The following is a 27,451-nucleotide window of genomic DNA, read 5'->3' as shown; positions in this document are numbered from 1 at the left end:
CACTGGGGCCCTCAAAACAGTTGATTTTTACGTTTTGCCTATAGTTTATCATTGTTATCTATGGGAAAGTTATTCCAATAAAACCTATTCTGTGATCAGTACTGGAATTCCACTTAAGGAATTTATTATCTAATCAGAGAGAAACTAATATATATTAAACAGTAAGGAAATAATTTTTATGGTTTGTGAACAGATGCTCTATTTTGTGAACCAGAGGACAGGAGAGCTTTGAAGGATTGGACAGATAGAATTGGCTTTCTGGAGAATATGTGTTGAGTTGAAAATTGACTGGTGAAGTCAGAATGTGGCCAGATGCTGTGGTGCATACCTGTAATCCCAATGGTTTGGGATGCTGAGGCAAGAAGATCAAGTTAGAATGTTTTTCACAAGTAAGAGGACATTCTAGTTAAGTCATCAAGATGGGTGTGAACATGGTTTGTTGTCAGGACAAGCTGACTTGTGTGCTTTTAGTTGGGAGTATGCACTTTGGCCAAAGTAGATGGTTAGATAGGTTGGGACCAGTTTATAGAGTACATGAGAATTTAGATTTGATTTTATAAAAAAGAGACGAAACCCTTTGAATGAGGGAGTCACACAATGAAAGATGAATCTGTTAACAGTTACAGAATAGGTAAAAATAGGCAAAGGTTATAATTCAATCCATTGGGCCAGTGCTTTGGTTCAGGCCTTAAGTGAAAAGGGTCTCTGTAAGGATATCCATACATGAATAGAAAGGAAGAAAGTGATCTGAGAAGTAGAATAACAAAATGTAAAGAGTAATTAGCTATTTGGAAATTCAAGGGAGAGAGATATTTACTGTTTCCTTAATAATATACAATTTATTGTATTACAGTTAACAAAGATATTTGAGAACCTGATGTGTATAAAGAGCTGTAATAGGAAATGTGTGCATGCATGCCTGTGTTTGTGTATAGTTACATTTCCATTGATTTCTGTTTATATTGACCATTTTAGATGGTGTGACTGTTAAGAACATTGCCCTTTTCTGTTCTCTTAAAAAATATCAATGCTCATTAAAAATTATATTGCTCTTTAGGCTTTCAGTAAATTCTGATTGACTAAAGAACTGTTCTTTCCCATAATAGACACTATTGACGTGAAGTCATTCCTGCATTGCTTGATTTAAGTTGTAACTTAAGCATATCTTTTCTTTTAGATTCTCTGACATTTTAGAAATGTATTTGAAAAAAATTCTCACTTCTGTAAGGGCAGTTTTCAGAACCCATATTTAATTTGAAGGCTACAGATGTAGGGCATATGGCCATAATTGATCTTGAATATGTTTTCATAAGAATTTTTTTAAATTTTATTTGTTCTTTTGAGTTATACATGACAGTAGAATGTATTTTGACATATCACACACACACATATAGAGAGAGTATGAATTCCCATTTTTGTGGTTGTACATGATGTGGAGTTACACTGGTCATGTATTCATATATGAACATAGGAAAGTTATGTCCAATTCTTTCTACTGTCTTTCCCATTTCCATCTCTTTCCCCTACTCTGCCCTATCCAATCCAGTGAACCCCTCCCCTCCCCTCCCCTCCCATTGTGAGTCAGCATCCACATACTAGAGAGAACATTGGGCCTTTGGTTTTTGGGGACTGGCTTATTTCACTTAGCATGTTAGTCTCCAATTTTATCGATTTACTGGCAAATGCCATGATTTCATTTTTTTCAGAAGAAATTTTTAAAGAAGACTTTGATTATGAGGATTGTCTATTGTCAGAAATCACCTAAGTTTTTCTAACCTGTATATAGCCAATCACATAAATAATTGTTTTCTTTATTCTTTTTTTTTCTTATCCTAAACTTATCTTTAAAGAATCTATTCATTGGGGGCTGGGGTTGTGACTCAGCGGTAGAGCATTCGCCTAGTACATGGGAGGCCCTGGATTTGATCCTGAGCACCACATAAAAATAAATAAATAAAATAAAGGTATTATGTCCAAATACAACTAAAAAATAAATATTTTTTAAATAGAATCTATTTATTGTATGCTAAGTATCTTAATAGTTCTCAAAATTAGTTTTCATATATTGTTCCAAAATTCATTATGTTCACTTTTCACAGATTTACTGTGTTTTAGCAAGAAATCATTTGAAATTGTCAGTTTAACCTGTGTTCTCATTTAATTTTAGGTGACTGAGCTTGAATGTGTTAGTAGCCAAGCAAATGCAGTGCATACCCATAAGACAGAATTAAACCAGACAATACAAGAACTCGAAGAGACATTGAAAGTAAAGGAAGAGGTATTTGCCACCTTTCACTCAACTGTAACCCAGCTAACATGTGTGTTCTAAATATTAGAGTCTGTATCAAATTTAAAGACGTTTTATGGACTAAAGTAAGGTTGTGGACGTTTTTTCCTCAGGATGAAATTTTTCTTGAGCATTATGAATGAATCTTGATCATTTTCTCCCATTCTTCTTTATGTTGTTATTATTTTTTTTATGTTGTTATTATAAAGTGTATTGAACTATGGTGAGACACCCTGAGGGCCTATTGGCCCTCTGTATGAGCATTATATTCATACAATCAACTGAAACCTATTAGAGATTAAATAAATTTTTAAAAGCTATTGCTTTCTCTGGGTTTTTATCAAAAGCTTTAATTTTCTAGGAAAGAATTAAAACTCAAAGCTAAAAACAACTTTACAATGGGCAGATTGTTATTTCTAAGCGTTACTGTACCAAAGCTATCAAATCAGACTTGTTGCTTAAGATCATATTGTTCTAGACAACATAAATATAAAGATTAATTCTCCCTCTAAAGAAAGTCAGTAAAAAGGAATGCTTTTTAAATTATTGTTTTCTAAGAACTGAGATGATAATTTTGGGGAAAAATAAGGATCTTCCTTTCCTTGATAGTTTAAATGTTGTTGAAGACATTATTCTGCCTTTTCTAGGAAATAGAAAGATTAAAACAAGAAATTGATAATGCCAGAGAACTACAAGAACAGAGGGACTCTCTGACTCAGAAACTACAGGTGAGCTACAATAAAAATTTTAGTTTTTTTCCACATAGAGGACACCAGCCATTCTTTCACATAGTAATGACTTTTTCCCCAAGACTTCAGTTTGTAGATTTCAATCATTTTTCTTTTCCAGGACTTCTGATTCATACCAATTTTTGATTTTTCAAAAATTACTTGATAACATTATCAAGTGACCATTTATATGTTCATAGTAAGTTGTTCGAAATTTTTACTTTTAATATTGAAGATTACTGTGATTTTTTTTTTTAAAGATTGTTGAATGGATTTTATTCATTTTGGGAACTCCGCCTATTCTGTTTACACTGAATTAATGATTTGTGGATAACAACAATAATTGTGCCCTAAAGGAACACAAGTTGGGTTCTTTTTTCTCTTTTAATTAATTTTATTTCAATTTTCCTGCATAAATAATATGCTTCCTGATTCAGATTTACATACATATATATAAAGTATATCTGTGGTAGTCAGACACAGTAAGGAAAAATTTTGTAGTCTCCTAAATTTTAAAGTCTTCTCTTGCCAGCTGAAGTACTTTTCTTATACCTGTTTGATTACCTGCCTCAGAGAAGGTTGGGGCCACGTTGGAGTGGAAGTAAATATATTTATAGTGAGGAATTTACATAAGGTGTCATAAGTGGGACTTGAAAGCCCAGGGTTGGAAGGAGACCTCATTATAATAAGAATGGACAACACTTATTGAGTCTTCCTAGGTACCAACACTGTGCCAAGCACTGAAGTTTTGCATTTAATCCATGTAAAAATCAAAATCAGATAAAGAACCTGGGGCTTGGAAAAGTTAATTCATCCTACATATATACAAATGGTGGTAGTTAAATTCTAATGCCTGTGTCCTTGACCACCAAACTCACCAAATAGATTTGTTATATGAAATGAAATATTTTCCTCTGCCCTCCTCACACTGGTTTTCAGCAATATGAGAAAATGAGATTACTTGTTTTGGCTCATCCCTTTAAATCTTATTTCTATATTTTATTTGTCTATATAGAGTAATGGTTCCCAATTGAGGCAGTTTTGCATCCCAGGGGATATTTAGCTATGGGTAGAGGTAATTTTTATTTTCTCAACTAAGGGACTGGTACTGACATCTAGTAAGCAAAGCCAGGGATGCTGCTAAACATAAAATTATATATATGGTTCAGAACATCAGTAGTGCTAAGGTTGAGGAACCCTGATGGAGAATTCCAATATAAAGCATGTAATCAGGGCTGGAAGAAAGAGTTTTGGAATTAAGTCTGCTTTTTTCTTTTGGTTATTTTGGGATTTTAGGACTTGTTATGACTGAGTTGTATACTAAGCAGTTACACACATTCCCTTTAATTCTCACATTAGCATGTGAGGTAACCCCATTTCCAAAGAGAAGACAGCAGTTCAGAGGTGTCAACAAGTTGCATCAAAGCACTCTTACTACACTTGTTACTACAGAGTAACAAAGCATAGATTTTTTTCCCCAAAAAAATCTCTATTCTTTATGTACTTAACCACACTTCTTCAAGCAACAAGTACCCAAGCCATCTCTAATGATTCTTTTTAACGTTTTGTCAATGTTAATTTTTGTCACACTTATATTGTTCCACTTATGAAAAAAACCCAAGGGATGATTTGTTCATTATCAGCCTTGTATGTTGATCGTTCTAAATGTGTTTCATCGTTTATTGAGCAGTAATTGAATTGTGTAGCTGGCACCTGAAATAGTGAATCAGTTCTTAGCTATTCTTACACTGAATATCAAAAATTATTATCAAAACACAAACTACCTGGAATAGGACAGGGAAATTTTCAGAAAACTTGAAGATAAAAATCTGAAACACCAAGCCATAAGAATAACCTGTATTTTTTTCAAGTTAGAAGAAAATGCTTCCTTTGTAGCCTGGTCGTGTCCCACCTAAACATCTCCTGTGTATCCAGAGTTCTAGTCTGTTCGTAAGTTCAGTCTAGAAAATTGGGACCATTAAATTCCTTAGATGGTAGAGGAACTCCTGAAATTGCAGTATGTGGAATTTGATGTGGCAGTATGAATATGAATAGTAAGTTCATAGTTAAGGCTAAATTAAGAATATTATGGACGGGGGTTGAGGCTCAGTGGCAGAGCGCTTGTCTGACACATGTGAGGTACTGGGTTCTATCCTCAGCACCACATAAAAATAAATAAATAAAATTAAAATATTTTTTTAAAAAATGTTATAATAGTTTTCAAATTTTTAAGCATTTGATATTGGGATATTTCTAAATATCAATGTAATATGTACTCATTGTAAAAAATTTAGAATAATATACTTAGCAGGGAAAAAAAATCAATCATAATCTCTTCACCCTAAAGCAAAGTACCTGGCATTTCCTTTCCCCATACTTGTTTATAAAATTGTTATTTATTTACATAGCTTTCTTCCAACATTCCTACAGGATGGCAGCTTATGCTATTTCCAATGTTATGCTATAATAAATGATGTCATAATGAATCTTTTACATAAAGATTTGCCTTTCCTTTCTGGTGATTTCTCTAAGATGAACTTTTAAAAGAGACTTTCTTGGTGTCGTGTTTTAAGATGTCTTTTGTTGAGAAATGTATATCTGGAAAGGCAGGGCACCTAGTGGTTATCAGTCTCTCCTCATCTTTACTATCTCATAGGAAAGGACTACCTTTGTGGGGAGCGGGGTGGTTTTGGTGCTAGGAACTGAACCTACAGTCTTGTGCATGGTGCATGCTAGGTAAGTACTCTACCATTGAGCTATTATGCCTCCAGCCATAGCTAACTTTTTTATTATTATTAATTTTTAATTATGAGTAAGAGTAAACAGTTTTCCATATGCTCATGGTCATTTATCATCTTTCTGTACCTTGTGGACATCTGAGTACATTTTCACCTTAGAGAATTTGTAGTATTCTTGCCTAGAATTCTAAGTTCCAGATCTTCAAATAGATGACTTTTACTTGTAATTTAGATCTTGGTTCAGATTATTATTTCTCTGATTTGCCAATTTAAGCACTATCTTGCAGATCCTATCCCTTCAGTTTCAGTTTCTTGATAATATCACCATGTTTTATACTTGGTATACCAGTCAGTACTTATCACTATCTGAAATGACTTTGTTTACTTCTACTTTATTTCAAAACTTTTTATTTTGAAATAATTTCAGACTTATGGAAAAATTGCAAGAATAATGCAAAGTTTACTCATAGACCTTTGCTTATAATTCCCCAAATGTTAATTATTTTTGTCATACATGTTTTATCATTCTGGATCTCTCTTCCTCTCCTTACCTTGTTCCCCATCATATATGTATGTATGATTTCTTTTGAACCATTTTGATTATAAGTTGAACACTTTTTGGAGGGTGGGAGAGGTATACTGGAGATTTAACCCAGGTGTACTTTACCATTGAGCGACATCTCTAGCTCTTTTTATTTTTTATTTTGAGACAGGATCTCACTAAGTTGCTTAGAGCCTTGCAGAGTTGCTAGGCTGGCCTTGAACTTGGAGTCCTCCTGCCTCAACCTTTCGAGTTACTGGGATTACAGTCATGTGCCACTGTTCCTGGCCTGTGCACACTCTTACCTCTAAATACTTCAGTATTTTCTAAGAATAAAGATATTCTCATAGATAATCATCAAAAGTAAGAAATTATTTATCTATAAACTTTAGTCAAATTCCCATAATTATCCTAATAATCTCTATAACAAATTTTTAAAATTTTAAAAATTGTTTAAATTTTCTGGTTCTGAATTCATTCTAGGATCACATGTTATATTTGGTTGTCATGTTCATTATCTTTGGGTTCAAATGATCCCAGATTTGGCCAGTGAGACACTCTGCAATCTATCATCTGTGTCCTTTCGATATGGCAGTATCATTCTTTGAAGAACTTCATGTTGCAGCACAAGTAGATACTCCCAGCTCTGGAATCCATTTCTCCAAGGAGCCCTCCAAATTCCTTTAGCAAAGATTAGTATTTAGAAGCCAAGATCTGGGCACTAAATGTGCTTACTTTTTAGGTATCATTATTCTAGGCCCTCTTAGTAAACAACTGGAATTACATACATACTACATATCCATTCAGTAGCTATGTATATGCTTTTTTTTTTTTTTAAAAAGAAAAAACTGAAATTATCTTTATAACCTCCCATTGTAATTCAATACTATGCAGTTCATTTTAGATTTGACCATTTCCATATTTTTAACTCCATTCTCCAATACAAGAAACCCAATTCCCACTATCTACAATATTATCTATAAAACTTGTTCGACCCTAGAAACCACAGAAGATAGTTTCTGAATTGCTATTTAAAACCATTGTAAAAACAAAACAAAATCTACTAACTAAAAATCAGTGTAATTGTCTTTAGCCTGCATGAAAAGTTAGTTGAGTTAGTTTTTCCATTCCCTCTCTTCAGTTAGTTGAGTTATTCATTTGTAATAGCTACATTAGTTTGTATTATTATATTCTACCTTTCTTGAATTATATTTGTATTAACTGAATATATAAAACATTCTATGACTCTAAAGTTAGAAGCATTCAAAATGATGTCTTCAGGTATCTTCATCCCCTCCAATCCTGTACACTGGTTTCACTCCTATCCTTCTCTCCCCATTCCCATCTACCCACTGTAGGTAACCAATCTCCTTAGTTCCTAGTTTGTCTTTTCTCTGTTTTTTTCTTACACAAGCAAACAGATATATGTGCAAGGTTTTTATTTCCCTCTTTGGAGTTACACAAATAGTAATATACTCTATATTACTCTTCTATACTTCACCCTCCTTTTTTTTTTTTGCCAAAAATATATCCTGGAAAATACTTACAAATTTATAGGGATCTTGTTTATTCTCTTTTATACCTGAATTGTACTTTATTTGTATATGTATGACAGTTTATTGAATCACAATTATGTGAAAACTTACTGGATATTCAGCATTCTGCAAAAATATTAAAATGAATAACATTGTGCATAGATACTTTGTTTTTGTTGGATGTGTATCTTCTGGGTAAATCCTTAGAAGCAAGATTTCTTAAGTGGAATGTAAACACATATGCAGTTTTGTTAAATAAACCAGATTCCCCAGCAGAATGGTTTCTACCAATTCCTACTCCTGTACAGCATGTGAGTGCCTGTGTTTCCACAACCTCACCAGCAAAATGTATTCTCGTGCTTTTAATTTTGGGCAGTGTGTGATAGGTGAGAAATGATAGCTTTAATTTGTTCCCCTGATTGAATGAGATTGAACATCTTTCATAAGCTTAAATAAAATTTCTGGATCTGTTTGTATGTGTATAAGTTGTCTAGTCATGTCTTTTGTCCTTTTCTCTATAGGGTTATTAGTCATTTTCTCCAAAAATTTCAAGTGTGTGTGTGTGTGTGTATACACACATGTATGATATTAAACTAGATATTTTTTTCTCTCAGTGTGCCATTATCTTTTGACTTTGCATAAGATGTTGTTTTATGTGAATTTTCATTCTTTTCTTGTATTGCTTTTGGCTTATGAAACAGTTAAAAAGCTCTTTTTACAACATGTATTTAGGAGTCTATCCATTATTCCCCTGTAGTACTTGTATGATTTCATTTTTTATATTTAAGTCTCTGAATATTCTCTTTGGTATAAGATATGAATCTAATTTTTTCCCAAATGTCTGTGCAGTATCTCATTTCTATTTGTTTAAATTTTCATGTTTTCTTCCCAGTGATTTGAAATATTCAGCTTCCTATATATTTTACTCTATTTCTGGACTTTCTGTTCAATTCTCTTGGTCACTTTATCTGTTCAGGCACCAATACCACAGTGCTTTAGCTATAGAGATTTCCTGGTCTGTTCTAATATCTAATCAGACTCGTCATTTCTCAGAGCTTTTCTTTTTTATTGTTTTTTAAAGTAATTTTGCATATCTTCCCATGTGAACACTAATATTTTTGGTAGTACCTACTAATTTTAGTGTCAGTTGAAAAGAATATAACTTTAAGAGAATTGATACCTTCATAACGTTTTCATCCTATCCAAGAACAAAGGGTATCATCTTTCCATTTGTTCATATCTACTTTTTATGTTTTACAGGTGTATTTTCGGGTTTTCCACATATAGGTTTTGAGTATTTCTAGGTGTTTGTGAGTGTTGTATCATTTTTTGCTTTTGCAGATGGGATTTTCTCTACCATTTTAATCAGATATTGTTTATATATATTAAAGCCGTTGCATTCTTCACGCTAATTTTATATCTTGCTACCTTACTAAATTGTTTTATTGTTAGAGCTTAGTTTTGTCGTTTATTCCAGTATTTATGTAAGATTTTCTAAGTATACTAACATATTATCTGAAAATAGACATAATTTTACTTCCTATTTTTCCTCTAATTCTTATATGCTTATTTTGATATTTTCTTGTCAAGTTGCATCACTTAAAAATACCAGTGCAATGTTAAACAGTAATGGGTTAATTACTGATCTTAGTGGAAACACCTCTAGTATTTTTCCACTAAATGAAATGCTAGTTTTAACACTAAAGTATATGTATTTTATCATGTTATGAAAATGTCCATCATTCTTATTTTCTTGAGTGTTTTTACCAAGAATGAGTCTTGAATATTGCTGATATCTCTTTGTATCTATGAAGGTAATCATAATCTTCCAAGATTCTTTTTGTCTTCTTAGAAGAACTATGAATATGGTTTATTGTATTATTGGATTTTCTAATATTTAATTATTTTTGCATTCTGGAATAAATCTCATTTAACTATGGTATATTATTTTTCTTATTGTGAATTAAATTTCATTCATTATCGCTTATGATTTTGCATGACATTCATGTGATATTGGCCTGCAAATTATACACAGTTATGTGTATAATTAGGTAATATGTTCATAATATGACTTGGAGGATTTTCATTGTATACTCTGGAAGAATTTTTGTTTGGTTTTTGAAGGTTTAGTAGCACTCTACCTTGAAAACATGAGTTTTTGTGAGGTAATTCCTTAATTATTCTATTTCTTCCCAGATACTGGTCTGTTTAAGCCATTAAACTAGGTTTTCAGACATTTAATAGGCACTCTTATATATGCTTCCTCTTTCTTGAGTAACTAAAGTTAGAACTATAGTGTTGTGTCTTTTCTTTCTATAAAACTGATTTTTTAATGAGTGTCACTCCTCTTCTATTCTCTCCCTTGTAAATTTCTATTTTTACCTATAAAGGTAAAAATTATGCCTTGTGCTTTGTTTCGTTGCTCCCCAGCATTTTGAGAGGGGAATGTAATTTCTTTATTTTCATTCTTTCACTTTTATTTATATACATATTTAAGGTCATAGTTTTTTTTCTCTTATAATTGCTTTAAGTGTCCCATAAATTTTGATCATTATTTTTTTTTCATTCATTATTTATTGAAATTCTGTAATTTTGGTCTTATTTCCTTTTCATACAAGAGATGATTAAAAGAAGATTTCTAAATTTCTTGATGGAAGTGATTTTTTTCTTTTTGGTTATTAATTTCTAGTTTTATAGTATTATGATCACAGGTTTTATTTGTAGAATTTATATTTTCTACTATGTTTTTTTGGGCGGGGTTGTGACCTAATTTTTAATTGATTTTTGTGAATGCTCCTTATGTATCTTATGTATAGTTGGTAGTGCTTTTTGAACCAATTAAAAGTATTTTAATAGGTAATACATTCATGTCTATTGATATGATTGTTATGTTTAGTCCCAACTCACCTTTATTTATAATTTCTATATGTATTTTGTATAATTTCTTTTTTTGAAAGAGAGAGAGAGAGAAATTTAATATTTATTTTTTTTAATTTTCGGCAGATGCAACATCTTTGTTTGTATGTGGTGTTGAGGATCGAGCGCGCTACCACTTGAGCCACATCCCGAGCCTGTATTATGTATAATTTCTATATGTATTACTTTTCTTTCTCTATGTGATGGATATTCTTTTCTCTCTTATATATTTTGATATTTAAGATGGTCTTTGTTGTACCTGTTACATTTGAACTTATACATTTTATTTTTTTTTTTAATTTTTACTTTTTATTTTATTTTTTAAATTTTTGTAGTTGTAAATGGACAGCATGCTTTTATTTTATTTGTTTATTTTTATGTGGTGCTAAGAAATGAACCCAGTGCCTGACATGTGCAAGGCAAGCACTCTTCTACTGAGCCATAGCCCCATCCCTTAATTTTTATTTTTTTTTGATGCCACGAATTGAAACAGGGGCACTCAACCACTGAGCTACATCCCCAGCCCTTTTTTATTTTTTATTTTGAGACAAGGTCTCACTGAGTTGCTTAGGTCCTAACTAAGTTGCCAAGACTGCTTTGAACTTGGGATCCTTCTATCTCGCTTGGCCTTCCCAGCCTCTGGGAGTACAGGGGTGCACCATGCACCTGGCGAATTTACACCTTTTAAAAGTGCTCCTAGGATTGGGGGCATAGCTTAATGGAGCACTTGCCTAGAATGTACAAAGCCCTGGGTTTTGTCCCTATCTCTACCCCACCCCCCAAAAAAACCCTCCTGGTTACCTATGTTCATAATTTAAACTTTCAGTATCTGCTTTGTTTTTAATCCTTTTCACAATACTACAGTACTAACTTTAGTTACTCAAGAAAGAAAAGTATTTGATTGTGAAGTATGACATATTAAATAATAATGAACTTATCCTATCCCTCCTTTCTTTTCCTCTCCTATATTTTAGTTGCATTATTTCTACTTTGTATAAGTTTATATCATATACCTTTGTTTTTAGTCTTTGATATACATTAAATGTATTAAAAGTTCACTGTCTTAGTTCATTAGTGCTGCTATAAACTGGGTGATTTATAAAGAATAGAAATTTATTTCTCACAGTTCTTGAGGCTACAAAGTCTAAGAAAGATCAAGACACCAAATGGAGGTGAGCATGGTGGTGCACCTTAATCTCAGTAAATTGAGAGTCTGAGGCAGAAGAATCACAAGTTCAAGTTCAAGGCTTGCCTTAAAATAAAAAATAGAAAAGAACTGGGGATGTAGATCAGAGGCAAAGCGTCCCTGGGTTCAATCCCAGTACCAAAAAAAAAAAAAAAGGAGGGAGACACCAGCTGGTTCCATTGTCTGATAAAAGGCTACTCTGCTTCCAGGACTCTACCTTGTCACTGCATCCTCTGAAAGGGAGAAATGCTGTATTCTCACATTGTGGGAAAGCAGTGGAGCCAAATGTAGCATGAAGTCTCTTATAAGAATCTTTATCCCATTCTTGTGAAGGAAGGACCTAATTATCTCTTAAAGGCCCACATCTTAATATCATCACATTGATCCTTAAATTGCAACATCTGAATTGGGGGGGGGGGCACATTCAATCAGAGCACTTAGCATTAGTTCTTTTTCTGAAGTTTCCACAGTAATCTTGGTTGGAGGAAGTTTATCCTTCTGTGGATAGTTCCAAAAGAATTTGGGAATTATTATTGCCTGAGTTCTTATATGTTTACAAGACACAGAGTTAGTACATGGGTGACACCTTGGGGAGATACAAAGTCCTTGGTTTGTAATTTTATTTTGGAGTTACTTTTTTTTTTTTTTTTTTGGTACCAGAGATTGAAACCAGGAGGTGCTCAACCTCTGAGGCACATTCCCCAAACCTTTTTATTTTTTATTTTTAGACTGGGTCTCACTAAGTTTCTAAGGAAGACTTTGAATTTAAAAATCTTCCTGCCTTAGCCTCCTGAGCTGCTGGGATTACATGTGTGCACTGCTCCCAGGTCTTTGAGTTACTTGGAAATGACAAGTATTGCCTTGTTTTATATATTATTTTTGAGAAGTCTGATTCCAGTATAATTCTGTTGACTTTTAAATTTGGAGCTATTTTGCTTGAATGCTCCAAGGATTTTTCCCCTCTATTTTTAAGTAAAGTTAGAGTGACTAAGATGTTTCTCGGAATTGATTGTTGGGGGTCAGTTTTCTTAGGTATAAAATAGGCCCTTTTAATCTTTACATCCAGTTCTTATTTCCAAGAAGTTTTCTTGTATAAAGGTGTTAAGTATTCTATTCTGTTGTTTTTCTTCTTTATGAGCTCCAGTTTTATGTAGCTGGATTATTTAGTTCAACCTCTTTTCCCCTCTTTATCTCACTTTTATTCCTTTAAATTTTGAAAAATAACAAATAAGTAATAATAACTGAATTTAAAAGTTTTTATTAAGAACTATTTTTTTCTTTGGGTACATTAAGTCAGTCCTTATTTCTGTTAGCTGCAGGACAGGCTGAATAAATGTTAGCTGCAGGGTAAAACTGAGTATCCAACCCTCATTCTTCGTTAGTCCTTTCTTCTTTGGTTGGTTATTTGGTGCCTTTTCCCTTTACTTCCTCTTGTTTTTGGATTTGAAACCTGTGCTTAGCCCATGCCCAATCTGCTTGAAAGCAGAAGATGACACTTAGTATCACACCCCACCCCCACCAGTAGATCAGACACCACCGCAATAAACATCTCTTGGTTGTTCTGAGTGTCGTGGTCACTTTCCTTTCAATTTCTGATATGATTTTGCTTTTTTCTTCTGTTTCTTTCTTGGGCTAAATCAACTCTCCTATTTCTCGGAACTTTTTTTCCTCTATTGTTATTTTTGTTTTTGTTTTGTTGCATTATTGAGGATTGAACCAGGGAATTGAACCCAAAGCCTCACACTTACTAGGCAAGCACTAAGCTATATCTCCAGCCCTTTTTTTAAATTTTATTTTGAGACACGGTCTTGCTGAGTTGCAGGGGTTGACCTAGAACTTGCAATCTTCCTGCCTCAGCCCTCCAGGCATTAAAATTACAGGTGTACACCCACACTGTGCCCATCTTATTCTTAATTTTTGAGTATTTAATCAAGCCTGTTTTTTAATGTTTGTTTCAGAATTTTAATTCAGGTTGGAGTGTCTGCTTTTTTTCTGTTTCAAGTTGATTTCCATTTACTGAAGTGTTTTGAGTATTTTCTTTTTGTAACAGTTTTTTTTTTTTTTTTTTTTTTTTTATTTTTTTTTTATTGTTGGTTGTTCAAAACATTACATAATTCTTGATATATCATCTTTCACACTTTGCTTCAAGTGAGTTATGAACTCCCATTTTTAGCCCATATACAGATTGCAGAATCACATCAATTACACATCCATTGATTTACATATTGCCATACTTGTGACTGTCATGTTCTGCTACCTTTCCTATCCTCTACTATCCCCCCTCCCCTCCCCTCCCCACCCTTCTTCTCTCTCTACCCCCCCTATTGACCTTCATTTCTCCCCCTTGTATTATTTTTCCCTTTCCCCTCATTTCCTCTTGTATGTTCTTTTGTATAACCCTGAGGGTCTCCTTCCATTTCCATGCAATTTCCCTTTTCTCTCCCTTTCCCTCCCACCTCTCATCTCTGTTTAATGTTAATCTTCTTCTCATGCTCTTCGTCCCTACTCTGTTCTTAGTTACTCTCCTTATATCAAAGGAGACATTTGGCATTTGCTTTTTAGGGATTGGCTAGCTTCACTTAGCATAATCTGCTCTAGTGCCATCCATTTCCCTGCAAATTCTATGATTTTGTCATTTTTTAATGCAGAGTAATACTCCATTGTGTATAAATGCCACATTTTTTTAATCCATTCGTCTATTGAAGGGCATCTGGGTTGGTTCCAAAGTCTTGCTATTGTGAATTGAGCTGCTATGAACATCGATGTAGCAGTGTCCCTGTAGCATGCTCTTTTTAGGTCTTTAGGGAATAGACCAAGAAGGGGAATAGCTGGGTCAAATGGTGGCTCCATTCCCAGCTTTCCAAGAAATCTCCATACTGCTTTCCAAATTGGCTGCACCAATTTGCAGTCCCACCAGCAATGTACAAGTGTACCCTTTTCCCCACATCCTCGCCAGCACTTGTTGTTTGACTTCATGATGGCTGCCAATCTTACTGGAGTGAGATGGTATCTTAGGGTGGTTTTGATTTGCATTTCTCTGACTGCTAGAGATGGTGAGCATTTTTTCATGTACTTGTTGATTGACTGTATGTCCTCCTCTGAGAAGTGTCTGTTCAGGTCCTTGGCCCATTTGTTGATTGGGTTGTTAGTTATCTTATTGTCTAATTTTTGGAGTTCTTTGTATACTCTGGATATTAGGGCTCTGTCTGAAGTGTGAGGAGTAAAGATTTGTTCCCAGGATGTAGGCTCTCTATTTACCTCTCTTATTGTTTCTTTAGCTGAGAAAAAACTTTTTAGTTTGAGTAAGTCCCATTTGTTGATTCTAGTTATTAACTTTTGTGCTATGGGTGTCCTATTGAGGAATTTGGAGCCCGACCCCACAGTATGTAGATCGTAGCCAACTTTTTCTTCTATCAGACGGCGTGTCTCTGATTTGATATCAAGCTCCTTGATCCATTTTGAATTAACTTTTGTGCATGGCGAGAGAAAGGGATTCAGTTTCATTTTGTTGCATATGGATTTCCAGTTTTCCCAGCACCATTTGTTGAAGATGCTATCCTTCCTCCATTGCATGCTTTTAGCCCCTTTATCAAATATAAGATAGTTGTAGTTTTGTGGATTGGTTTCTGTGTCCTCTATTCTGTACCATTGGTCCACCCGCCTGTTTTGGTACCAGTACCATGCTGTTTTTGTTACTATTGCTCTGTAGTATAGTTTGAAGTCTGGTATCGCTATACCGCCTGATTCACACTTCCTGCTTAGCATTGTTTTTGCTATTCTAGGTCTTTTATTTTTCCATATGAATTTCATGATTGCTTTCTCTATTTCTACAAGAAATGCCTTTGGGATTTTGATTGGCATTGCATTAAACCTATAGAGAACTTTTGGTAATATCGCCATTTTGATGATGTTAGTTCTGCCTATCCATGAACAGGGTATATTTTTCCATCTTCTAAGATCTTCTTCTATTTCTCTCTTTAGGGTTCTGTAGTTTTCATTGTATAAGTCTTTCACCTCTTTTGTTAGGTTGATTCCCAAGTATTTTATTTTTTTTGAAGATATTGTGAATGGAGTGGTTGTCCTCATTTCCATTTCACAGGATTTGTCGCTGATATACAGGAATGCCTTTGATTTATGCGTGTTGATTTTATATCCTGCCACTTTGCTGAATTCATTTATTAGCTCTAATAGTTTCTTTGTAGAGCCTTTTGGGTCTGCTAGGTATAGAATCATATCATCTGCAAATAGTGATAATTTAAGTTCTTCTTTTCCTATTTTTATGCCTTTAATTTCTTTCGTCTGTCTAATTGCTCTGGCCAGTGTTTCGAGAACTATGTTGAACAGAAGTGGTGAGAGAGGGCATCCCTGTCTTGTTCCAGATTTTAGAGGGAATGCCTTCAATTTTTCTCCATTCAGAATGATGCTAGCCTGAGGCTTAGCATAGATTGCTTTTACAATATTGAGGTATGTTCCTGTTATCCCTAGTTTTTCTAGAGTTTTGAACATAAAGGGATGCTGTACTTTGTCGAATGCTTTTTCCGCATCTATCGAGATGATCATATGGTTCTTATTTTTAAGTCTATTGATGTGGTGAATAACATTTATTGATTTCCGTATATTGAACCAGCCTTGCATCCCAGGGATGAATCCTACTTGATCATGGTGCACAATTTTTTTGATATGTTTTTGTATCCGATTCGCCAGAATTTTATTGAGGATTTTTGCATCTAGGTTCATTAGAGATATTGGTCTGAAGTTTTCTTTCTTTGAAGTGTCTTTGTCTGGTTTAGGTATCAGGGTGATGTTGGCCTCGTAGAATGAATTTGGAAGTTCTCCCTCTTTTTCTATTTCCTGAAGTAGCTTGAAAAGTATTGGTATTAGTTCCTCTTTAAAGGTTTTGTAAAATTCTGCTGTATACCCATCCGGTCCTGGGCTTTTCTTAGTTGGTAGTCTTTTGATGGTTTCTTCTATTTCCTCAATTGATATTGGTCTGTTTAGGTTGTCTATATCCTCCTGACTCAATCTGGGCAGATCATATGACTTCAGAAATTTATCGATGCCTTCACTATCTTCTAATTTATTGGAGTATAAGGATTCAAAATAATTTTTGATTATCTTCTGTATTTCTGAAGTGTCTGTTGTGATATTGCCTTTTTCATCCCGTATGCTAGTAATTTGAGTTCTCTCTCTTCTTCTCTTCGCTAGCATCGCTAAGGGTCTGTCGATTTTGTTTATTTTTTCAAAGAACCAACTTTTAGTTTTGTCAATTTTTTCAATTGTTTCTTTTGTTTCGATTTCATTAATTTCAGCTCTGATTTTAATTATTTCTTGCCTTCTACTTCTTTTGCTGTTGTTTTGCTCTTCTTTTTCTAGGATTTTGAGATGAAGCATGAGATCATTTATTTGTTGGTTTTTTCTTTTTTTAAGGAATGAACTCCAAGCAATGAATTTTCCTCTTAGAACTGCTTTCAATGTGTCCCACAGATTCCGATATGTTGTGTCTGTGTTTTCATTAATCTCTAAGAATTTTTTAATTTCCTCCTTGATGTCTTCTATAACCCATTGATCATTCAGTAACCTATTGTTCATTCTCCAAGTGATGTATGCTTTTTCCTTCCTTCTTTTATCGTTGATTCTCAGTTTCATTCCATTATGGTCAGATAGGATGCATGGTATTATCTCTACTCCTTTATATTGTCTAAGCGTTGCCCTGTGACATAATATATGATCTATTTTTGAGAAGGATCCATGTGCTGCTGAGAAAAAAGTGTAACTGCTTGATGTTGGGTGGTATATTCTATATATGTCAATTAAGTCTAGGTTATTAATTGTGTTATTGAGTTCTATAGTTTCCTTATTCAACTTTTGTTTGGAAGATCTGTCCAGTGGCGAGAGAGGTGTGTTGAAGTCTCCCATGATTATTGTATGGTGGTCTATTAGACTCTTGAACTTGAGAAGAGTTTGTTTGATGAACATAGCTGCGCCATTGTTTGGGGCATATATATTTATGATTGTTATGTCTTGTTGGTGTATGGTTCCCTTAAGTAGTATGTAGTGTCCCTCTTTATCCCTTTTGATTAACTTTGGCTTGAAATCTATTTTATTTGATATGAGTATGGACACTCCTGCTTTTTTCCGAAGTCCATATGAGTGATATGATTTTTCCCAACCTTTCACCTTCAGCCTATGTATGTCTTTTCCTATCAAATGCGTCTCCTGTAGGCAGCATATTGTTGGGTCTTGTTTTGAGATCCATTCTACTAGCCTGTGTCTCTTAATTGGTGAGTTTAAGCCATTAACATTTAGGGTTATTATTGAGATATGGGTTGTTGTTCCAGCCATATTTGTTTATTTATGTTACTAAACATGGTTTGTTTTCCTCTTTGATTATTCCCCCCCCCTTTACTGTCCTACCTCCCACTGTTGGTTTTCATTGTTATTTTCCATTTCCTCTTCCTGTAATGTTTTGCTGAGGATGTTTTGAAGAGATGGTTTTCTAGCTGCATATTCTTTTAACTTTTGTTTGTCGTGGAAGGTTTTAATTTCATCTTCCATCCTGAAGCTTAATTTCGCTGGATACACAATTCTTGGTTGGAACCCATTTTCTTTCAGTGTTTGAAATATGTTATTCCAGGATCTTCTAGCTTTCAGAGTCTGTGTTGAAAGATCAGCTGTTATCCTGATTGGCTTGCCCCTAAATGTAATCTGCTTCCTTTCTCTTGTAGCTTTTAAAATTCTCTCCTTATTCTGTATGTTGGGCATCTTCATTATAATGTGTCTAGGTGTGGATCTCTTATAATTTTGCACATTCGGCGTCCTGTAGGCTTCTAGAATTTGGGATTCTGTCTCATTCTTCAAGTCTGGGAAGTTTTCTCGTATTATTTCATTAAATAAATTGCTCATTCCTTTGGTATGGAGTTCTATACCTTCCTGTATCCCAATGACTCTTAAGTTTGGTCTCTTAATGTTATCCCATATTTCTTGGATGTTCTGCTCATGGTTTCTTAACAGTCTTGCTGAGCTGTCTATGTTCTTTTCAAGTTGAAATACTTTGTCTTCATTGTCTGATGTTCTATCTTCTAAGTGTTCTACTCTGCTGGTAGTACTCTCAATTGAGTTTTTAAGTTGGTTTATTGCTTCCTGCATTTCTAGGATTTCTGTTTGTTTGTTTTTTATAACCTCTATCTCCCTGTATAGTTGATCCTTTGCTTCCTGGATTTGTTTGTGTAATTCCTTGTCGAAGTGATCTTTCATTGTCTGATTTTGCTGTCTAATTTCTTCCTTGATACTCCAGATCATCTGAAGCATATATATCCTGAATTCTTTATCTGACATTCCATCTGCTGCAGCTGTTACCTCTTCTAAAGTTGAGCTGACCTGCATTGCTTGTAGTCCTTTCTTTCCTTGTCTTTTCATACTGCTTGCGTTTCTTTCTTCTTGGTGAAACTGTTGTGTTTTTGAAATTTTTCCCCCCCCCTATATATTTATGTTGCTCTTGTATAGTTGAAAATTCTCCCTTGCAGGTGCGGGCAGGGGCTCTGCTCTGCCCCTCCTCCAATTGGTGTGAGGTGTCTACCACGCCCGCGGACCCCTGGGCCTGATCCGCTGTTCTGTCGCAGGTCTGCCTACCTTGCAGGTGGGGGCGAAGGCTCTGCCCTGCCCCTCCTACCACGCCCGGGGACCGCTAGGCCTGATCTGCAGGTTGGTCGCAGGTCTGCCCACCTTGTGGGCAAGGGTGTCAGTTCCGCTCCGCCCCCACTCCAATTGGGGTCACTTGACCACCACACAGGCGAGCCGCTGGGCCTGATCTGGGCGCGGGCTAAGGCTCTGCTCTGCCCCTACTCCAGTTGGGGTGAAGTGTGTACCACGCTGGCAGGCCGCTGGGCCTGATCCACAGGTCTGTCGCAGGTCTGCTTACCTTGCCAGCACGGGCGGTGGCTCTGCCCTGCCCCTCTTACCACGCCTGCAGACCGCTGGGCCTGATCTGCAGGTTGGTCACAGGTCTGCCTACCTTGCGGGCGTGGGCGGCGGCCCCTCTCCTCGCCTCTGGCTCAACGACAAAGCGAGAGAGACTCGGGTATCTGTGACTCACCCTCCCTACCAGGGGACCAACTGTTTCCGTCGCCGCTGGCACCGATGAAGTTTTCTCCTCGGCCGCTCTCCGATGACATCAGATCTCTGCCATGCTGGCATCCCCTGTTCTATGGCTGAATCCCATTTTCTTCTCTTCCAATAGGCGGAGCTGTGCCCTCTGAGCTGAGCTTCTGCCCTCTATGTGCTGACAGAAATCCCTGTACGGTGGCTCCTGGGAGTCTCTCAATCCTGTTAGTCCAGAGCCCTTTCACTTATCCGGCCCCTCCCCCTGTTCCTCCTCCCAGCCAGCCAGCCAGGTCCTGTTCACCAGAGGCGGTTCCCCAAGGATCTGATTACACTTGCAGCCCCACCGCGTGTCCTATATCCCGAACGATGAACACCCTCTCTGTCATTCAATTAAGCCCCAGTGCTGTGGTGGGGTGATCTGGGAACCAACAGTTAAATTTTTCAGGACCCCTTTGGTGGGCACGCCCCCAGAAACTGGCGGCTAAGATCTTGGGTGTCCCCGCTGGTGTTAAGGGGAGGTGGGGATCTGGAGTCCCCTCTGCTTCCCTACAGACACGCCCCCGGTGGTTTCCTGGCTGCTTGTATCTGGAGGGGGTGGGAGTCACACACCTGCTAATGTGGATTCCGCTGGGAAGGAATTCTGTCGGTGGAACTCTGGTGATGTCACCACTCTGCTATGGCAGGCCCCAGGCTCCTTGCCAGAGTGTCCGAAGGGAGGGGTGGGACTGGTCTGTCTCTGGTTGGTTTCAGCTCCCGGTTTGCTATTTCATGAAGGCTTGGCGAGAGACCTCTTCCTAGAGTCCCTGCACCGCTCCTGCTGCGCTGCGCTGCGCCTCGGAGGCTATCCGCCCTGACGCGGGCCGCGTGCAGGCAGCCGACAGTCGCTGAGTCGCGCGGGCAGCGGCTGGCGGGTCTGGACCTCTGCGCTGCGTGGCGGAGATTCACTCGTCTAGCGCAGACTGTCACCTCCAAAAATCCTTCCAATTCCCGGCCGGTCTCTCTTTAGTGGAATTTTGCTAGGAGTTTCTCAGCAGGTCATATCTAAGCGTATCCATGCGTCTCTCTGACCCCTTTGTTGAGGAGGTACTGAAAGCGCTGCCTCCCCTCTCGCCGCCATGTTGGATCTTGTAACAGTTTTTAAAAAATGTTTATTTTTTTAGATATAGTTGGATACAATACCTTTATTTTATTTATTTTTATGTGGTGCTGAGGATCGAACCCAGGGCCTCGCATATGCTAGTTGAGCACTCTACCATTAGGGCCACAACCCTAGCCCCTTTATAATAGTTTTTGTAGATGAAGTTTGCTTAAGTCTTTGCATTTTATGTATAGAATGGTGCTTTTGGGTAGTTTATAAATTTGTAGTCCAGACCACCCTCTTTTGGGAACACAGTAGAGGGAGAAGTTGTGTGTCTTTATTCTAATTTTCTTTATCTTTTAATATTTTAATTTTATAACTTGCTTCTTTGTTCCTTTACCATCCTTTTCCAGAAAGTTTTTTCTCTTCTTTTATCCTCTTCTCTTCACAAGTGTCTATTGCCTTTCCAAGGCTGCCTTTTCAAGTTTCATGTGCACTGTTCAAGTCCCTTTCTTATAACCTGCTCTCTTCTAGATCCTTTTTTTACTATTCTTTCAGTATTTTGATACTCACAGTGGTCTTAGGGTTATCATAGTCCCATAGGCCTTTCTCTTCACTCTTTCCTGCATTGCCCCCAAAGCCCTGCTTTCCCTCTGCAGAGGGTTAGAGTGAGAATTTGAGAAGCAGCTCTGTGGAAACTGGTGCCTATACTTTCTAATTACAGGTAATTTGACACATTTTATTTTCTTCTAGTTACATTGAAGTCATGGAATCTGTGCAGTTTTATTTCCATTATTTTTGACGTTTTGAGATGATGATAGATTTCACATTACCTTGGCTAACCAGAAATCTTTTGTTTGCTTTCTTTATTGTCCTTGTCTTCCTTCTAGAATGCATGCTCCATTAAAATAGGAACCATCTTTATTTACTACTTTATTCCCACTGCCTAGTAATAAATGTTCACTAATTAATAGTTGAGTAACTCTTTTTCACAATGTGTATGTGTGGTTTTTATCCATTTTTCTGGGTAAAAATGAGTTATTAATACTTGTCTTGATGATTTATATGTCCTGTTATATATGAAGGTTAACTATCTAATAAGACAATAATATCTCTTACTTATAAAAGCTTAAGGTATGTGTCAGATACCAATAATGATAATTTTCTGTTGCTTTTATTTGGATTAAATGATGTAGGATTTAAATTTTTAAATGGTCTGATCCCATTTGTGGTGGTTATTGTTGTGTGATTTTCTTTTAAACAGTCTTGCATTTTAGCTTCCGTGTCTAACAAGTAAGCAGCATGACTTTCTGCCCAGTAGAAGCTTATATTTTTAATTGTGACCTTTTTTTTTAAAGCACTCAAAAGGGAGTTATCGATTCTGGCCTGTAGGGCTCTTTCAAATCTGAGCTAGGCCTCTGGGTACCCCTAGCATGAGCCTTTACTCTTTCATCAGTAAAGGAAAAGAAGAATGTAGTAGGCAAGAAATGATAGTGAGTAGAATTATGAGTTTGGAGAGAGAATGAGGCAAGAAGGAAAGGATTGGAAAACATGGACAAAGGGTAGATAATTAAGAAGTGCTATTGACCATGGCTTTAGAACCATCTGATTGGCCCCTCTTCACTAAGTTGTCTGTTCTTGCTCTAGGAACATATTCTCTGAGCCTAAAAATAGACTAGCTTCATCAGCATTGTATTAGATCTCTTTTATTATTTAGCTAGTAAAATTCCTGCAAACAGAGAGATGGCTTAGAGTAGCAGACTCACTTTGGAGAGAACAAAGCAATTTTAATAGCTGAGAGAATTGTGTGTTTTGCTTTCTTCCATTGAAAATGTTTGGACATCCCATTGATGGCCAGGGAGAACAAGGGAGCTTTTCATTTCTAAGGAAGGCTTTAGAGGGCAAAGTGGGTGGTGGCTGGTAAAGTGGGTATTTGCTAGTGAATGACATTTGGTCTATTTTTATAGCTGGAAACATTCTGTCCTTAAGCTTATTGTTTAAGCCAGCAAGAGAGCATGCTGTGCAATCATGAGTGGAATTTTTACATTTGATCACAGGATCTGTTTCCTCCTTGATAGTTTATAGCCTCCACAGATTTGGCTTCTGAATTTATAAATATTTTTTTAATTTCAGATTCTATTCTCAGTTTACTTATCTTTACCTTGCAGATTATTCAGAGAAAGGAGATTAGAAACATACATGGTTAACATCTGACAGTAAATACTTTGAGATTAGATTGGATCCTTAAACCCTTCATTTATAAATCATCACAGCTGTTTTATTAACCTTAAATTTTCTTGCAGTTCATCTGTGGCATCCTTGCTTGATCCTTGCTCATAATTATCTTGTCAAAGCATGTGATTATGTTCGGAATTCTAAATAAACTGTTACTTTCTTAAATATATTCAATTTCCCAATTAGTTTTTAAAACTTTGATTTTGAAGAAATTGTAAGAAAAATAATTCTTAGGAAAAAAATACCTGTAATTCCAGCACCAGAATTCTGTCCTCTTTCTACATAAATTCCCAGTGTGTGTCCTCAGCCTAGTGGCAGTATGCTGCTTCACATTCTGTTCCTTTCACTTAACATTTACCAGATTGTGTTAATTTAAAATTTTTACCAGTTTATATTAATTTAAAATTTTTCTACTATCCTTTAGATTGATAGAATTTCTTTAGAGATTTACATTGAACTGATGTATTAACACTTGAAACATCTTATTTTCTGTGTCTGATTCATGTTGTGTAACTAACACCAAAATGTTTTCACTGTTCCATATAATGTACATATTCCATTATAATTCATGTCAGTCACTTAATTCCTCTTAGATATTAAAGTGGGTTTTCCAGAAAGGATATATAACTTTCAATTCATTGTTTATTTGAATAGTTTATTTAAAAAGTGATAGTTGGAGGGCTAAGGATATTGCTCAGTTGATAGAATGCTTGCTTAGCTTGCACAGGCCCTGGGTGCAATCCTCAGCACCACCAAAAGAAAAGTTATAGTTGGTTTTCTATCATTTTGAATTTTTTTAACTAAAATTAAAATCACTACCTCACATTATGTCATTTTATTTTTAGGTTCACTTTGTTATATTTGTGGTATTTAGAAACATTTTTAAAAGCAGTAGTAATTACTAAATAAGTTTTAGGTAAACTTTTTAAAATATTATTTTGTTGTCAAAAATTTTTGTTTCCCTTTTGTAGTTTTTTCCTTTCCCTTGCAGCATAGTGGAATTGTTAGCTTTATATTTCTGTAATGCAGTTACTGTTTATCTTTACTGGATTTTTTAGCAGTTGAACTATATTCTTACATGTGCATTCATTCAATAATGAGGCAAAACATAATAATTAACATATAGCCTGAAGTTTCATTTTAGATTGTTGTTTTCTTCACTAAATCTTTTTCTAGAGTTGCCAAAGGAGAAAAACTCAATTTCTCTTTTTCTCTGCTTATTTTTACCTAAGATTGCTAACAGTTTTGTATTAGGAAAAAGTAGGTAGGCAGCAGTAAAAATAAAAGGTAAATAATCCATGAAATGTGTCTTTAATCCTGTCTAGATGTAAAGTACCTAGAGTGTTGCCTGGCCCAAAATCAAGTCAGTAACTTTTTGTTGGGTAGTTAGAGGGATTCATAAATCAGTAGGTCAGTAAAACTACATGGCTCTCTTGAGGTGGCCTCCTAGTCTTGAAATTCCCTTAAATTGTGTTAAATTGAGCTTCACTAGTTCATCCTCAGTGTCATAATTATTACACAATGTTAGAAATAACAAAGCTGTATTGTTTTATAAGAGATGAATTGACATATATGTGTGTATTATAATTTTGTTTCTGAAGGAAGTAGAAATTCGGAACAAAGATCTGGAGGGACAGCTGTCTGACTTAGAGCAACGTCTGGAGAAGAGTCAGAACGAACAAGAAGCTTTTCGCAATAACCTGAAGACACTGTTAGAAATTCTGGATGGAAAAATATTTGAACTAACAGAATTACGAGATAACTTGGCCAAGCTACTAGAATGCAGCTAAGGAAAGTGAAATTTCAGTGCCATTGATTAAAAGATACACTGTCTCTCTTCGTAGAACTGTTTGGGCTCTGCATCAAGATTGCACACACACACACAAAAAAAAAATTTTTGAATATAACTCCAGGATGAGGATCTTTTGAAAATTGGAATTGTATATTTCAGTGTAAATTTTAGAATTCAGCTTGTAGCTAGTTGGGAAAAAAAAAAAAGAGATGAAAAACTTGAACTACAAATTACCTCCATGTATATTATTGGCCATAGTTAACTAGAAAGTTATAAATAGACACTTAATGCAATTTTTTTTTCTTTCCAATATTAGCCAATGGGAGAATTAACAATGTCTGGGTCACATCCCCTTTTTGTGTTCAACACAGTGAAGGTTATCTGCTTTTTAAATTAATTTATTTATGATATCTAGAGCTGTGTTTTGTGCAAAAACTTAGTGATGAAAGCCCTGTCTTTTGTTGTAATCTGAATAATTTCTCAGGATATTTTTGCACTGCTGAAAAGCAGTGCCATTACCAATTAATTCTTGCCAGGAGTGAGAGAGAGCTGCATCTTTAATTGAAAGACACTATAACTGGGTGTATAGAGTTCTTCCCTTTTTTGTACTGGAAGATTTTTCACTCTGGTGACTACTCTGGTACACTCTGGTGTTCTCTAATCTTGTCCGTTGTATAGTTTACTTTTCCATATTGACTCCATGTATTTATGAGAAGATATTGTCTCCCATTTTATTATACATTTTAAAGCCAACTAACAAAGGCAGCTGAGTCCCTCAGAAATTTTTGTTTTTAAATTTCTAATAAATTTGACACACAGAACTGAAATACAGCAGTCCGTCATTGACGGTCTGGTCTAGCAATGTTAAGTATATTTACAGAAAATATGCAGTTACATTTATTTATATATTTTGCAAGAAATCTTTTCTGAAAGATCAACGCATTTCAATTTATGAGTAATGGTTATTGGGAAACTGTTTATTATAGATAATTTTAAGGTGTATAGCTATTTTCAAGGGGATCCATTTACATCAAACAGCCAATCAGAGGACTGTATCTAAATTGTGATCATGGCAGATGGAGATGGAGTCATGTATCCTGGCTGGGTCTTCACATCAACCACATCTTTATTCAAACCTCACAAGGCAATATTCTGAACTGTTAACTAGGCATTTCAAAACAGGAATTACATCCAACAGGCTCTTTTCAGTGAGCAGGTTTTAATGTTGTTTTGATGTAATTTTAAAAGACTTTTAGCAAACATGCATTTCTTTATATATTTCTTTTATGAGGATATTTTAAAAGTAAGCCAAGTTCTGTCTGGTCTGCTTATGGAGTAGGAATTGCATCAGAGTACATATATTCTTGCTGTACAATGCCTGTCATGTTGAGGAGGGTTCTTTTTTAAAGTGTATGCTTGAGTATTTGACTCTAAAGAGTCAATAAATGCACTGACTTTTTGTTTGTACCCCAAATGATTGAATTGTCAAGTACAAAATTAAGCTAATTAATCAATTTGTAACCATTTTTTCACTCATGAATAGCTACTCAACACTAGATAATTTTGTTTTATATCTATGTGTATGTATATAAATACATACATATTAATTTATATTAGAGTGAAAAATAAATTATTTGTTTCTAAAGTTAGTTTCTAAAGTGAGTTTTCAGGTGTTTCTGAAAAGTTTATATCAGACACTTAATCATCATGTATTATATGTGCTATTATATCATGTAAGTTACCTCCAGCTATTTTAGGGTATTTTCCTCACCTATTTATTATAGGGAGAATAATTTAGGTACATATGCTCAGAGCTAAGATATTTCTCTGATAAATCAGGTAATAAAATTTATTTGATGGATAGAATTTTGAAGTCAATGTGATTTTATCCATGAGTTTCAAGTACAAAGAACACCAGGTTTTAACTTAAATAAGGGACTAATACTAGGGATCAGGGAATTTAGTTATGAAGAGTTAAAAAAAAAACTTAAAAAAAAAAAAAAACAGTGTAAGCTGTTGAAATGGTAAGTGAATTATTTTAATGATGTAATAAAATATTTTTAAATTTTGACATAGTGGTCATTTAATGGGAAAATAACTCACCAAAATGTCTCCACTTGAATTGTATTGATAATGTGAGGCATATGTGTAATTCAACATATACATATACCCATATGTATATACAGAAAATTATTTTTAATATTTTCCTACTGATATGAAATTTAAAATTGGAAATTTTGTGTGTTTTCTTTGTCCAATAGAACCTAGTTGTTTCTTTCTTTCTTTTTTTTTTTAACTGACTTAACAATTTTTTG

At 35.3% G+C, this 27,451-nt stretch overlaps 1 protein-coding gene across 1 annotated transcript in view; it reads left to right on the top strand.

Moving 5' to 3' along the window:
• Homer1 (homer scaffold protein 1) overlaps positions 1 to 26,595 on the top strand; it is a 137,882-nt gene extending 111,287 nt beyond the window's left edge. Inside the window, exons 7-9 of the mRNA XM_046427680.2 lie at positions 2,168 to 2,278; positions 2,935 to 3,015; positions 24,946 to 26,595. Coding sequence (XP_046283636.1) covers positions 2,168 to 2,278; positions 2,935 to 3,015; positions 24,946 to 25,134 — 381 coding nt within the window. The 3' untranslated portion in view covers positions 25,135 to 26,595. The remainder of the gene's footprint in view (positions 1 to 2,167; positions 2,279 to 2,934; positions 3,016 to 24,945) is intronic.
• The last annotated feature ends 856 nt before the right edge of the window (positions 26,596 to 27,451 follow it).

The sequence above is a fragment of the Marmota monax genome, unplaced genomic scaffold (genome assembly GCF_021218885.2).
Source record: "Marmota monax isolate L192 unplaced genomic scaffold, Marmota_monax_Labrador192_F-V1.1 WCK01_AAM20220418_F8-fsc00018, whole genome shotgun sequence".
Taxonomy (NCBI): domain Eukaryota; kingdom Metazoa; phylum Chordata; class Mammalia; order Rodentia; family Sciuridae; genus Marmota; species Marmota monax.
The sequence above is the reverse complement of the archived record's forward strand: the minus strand, read 5'-3'. Positions and strand labels throughout refer to the sequence as shown.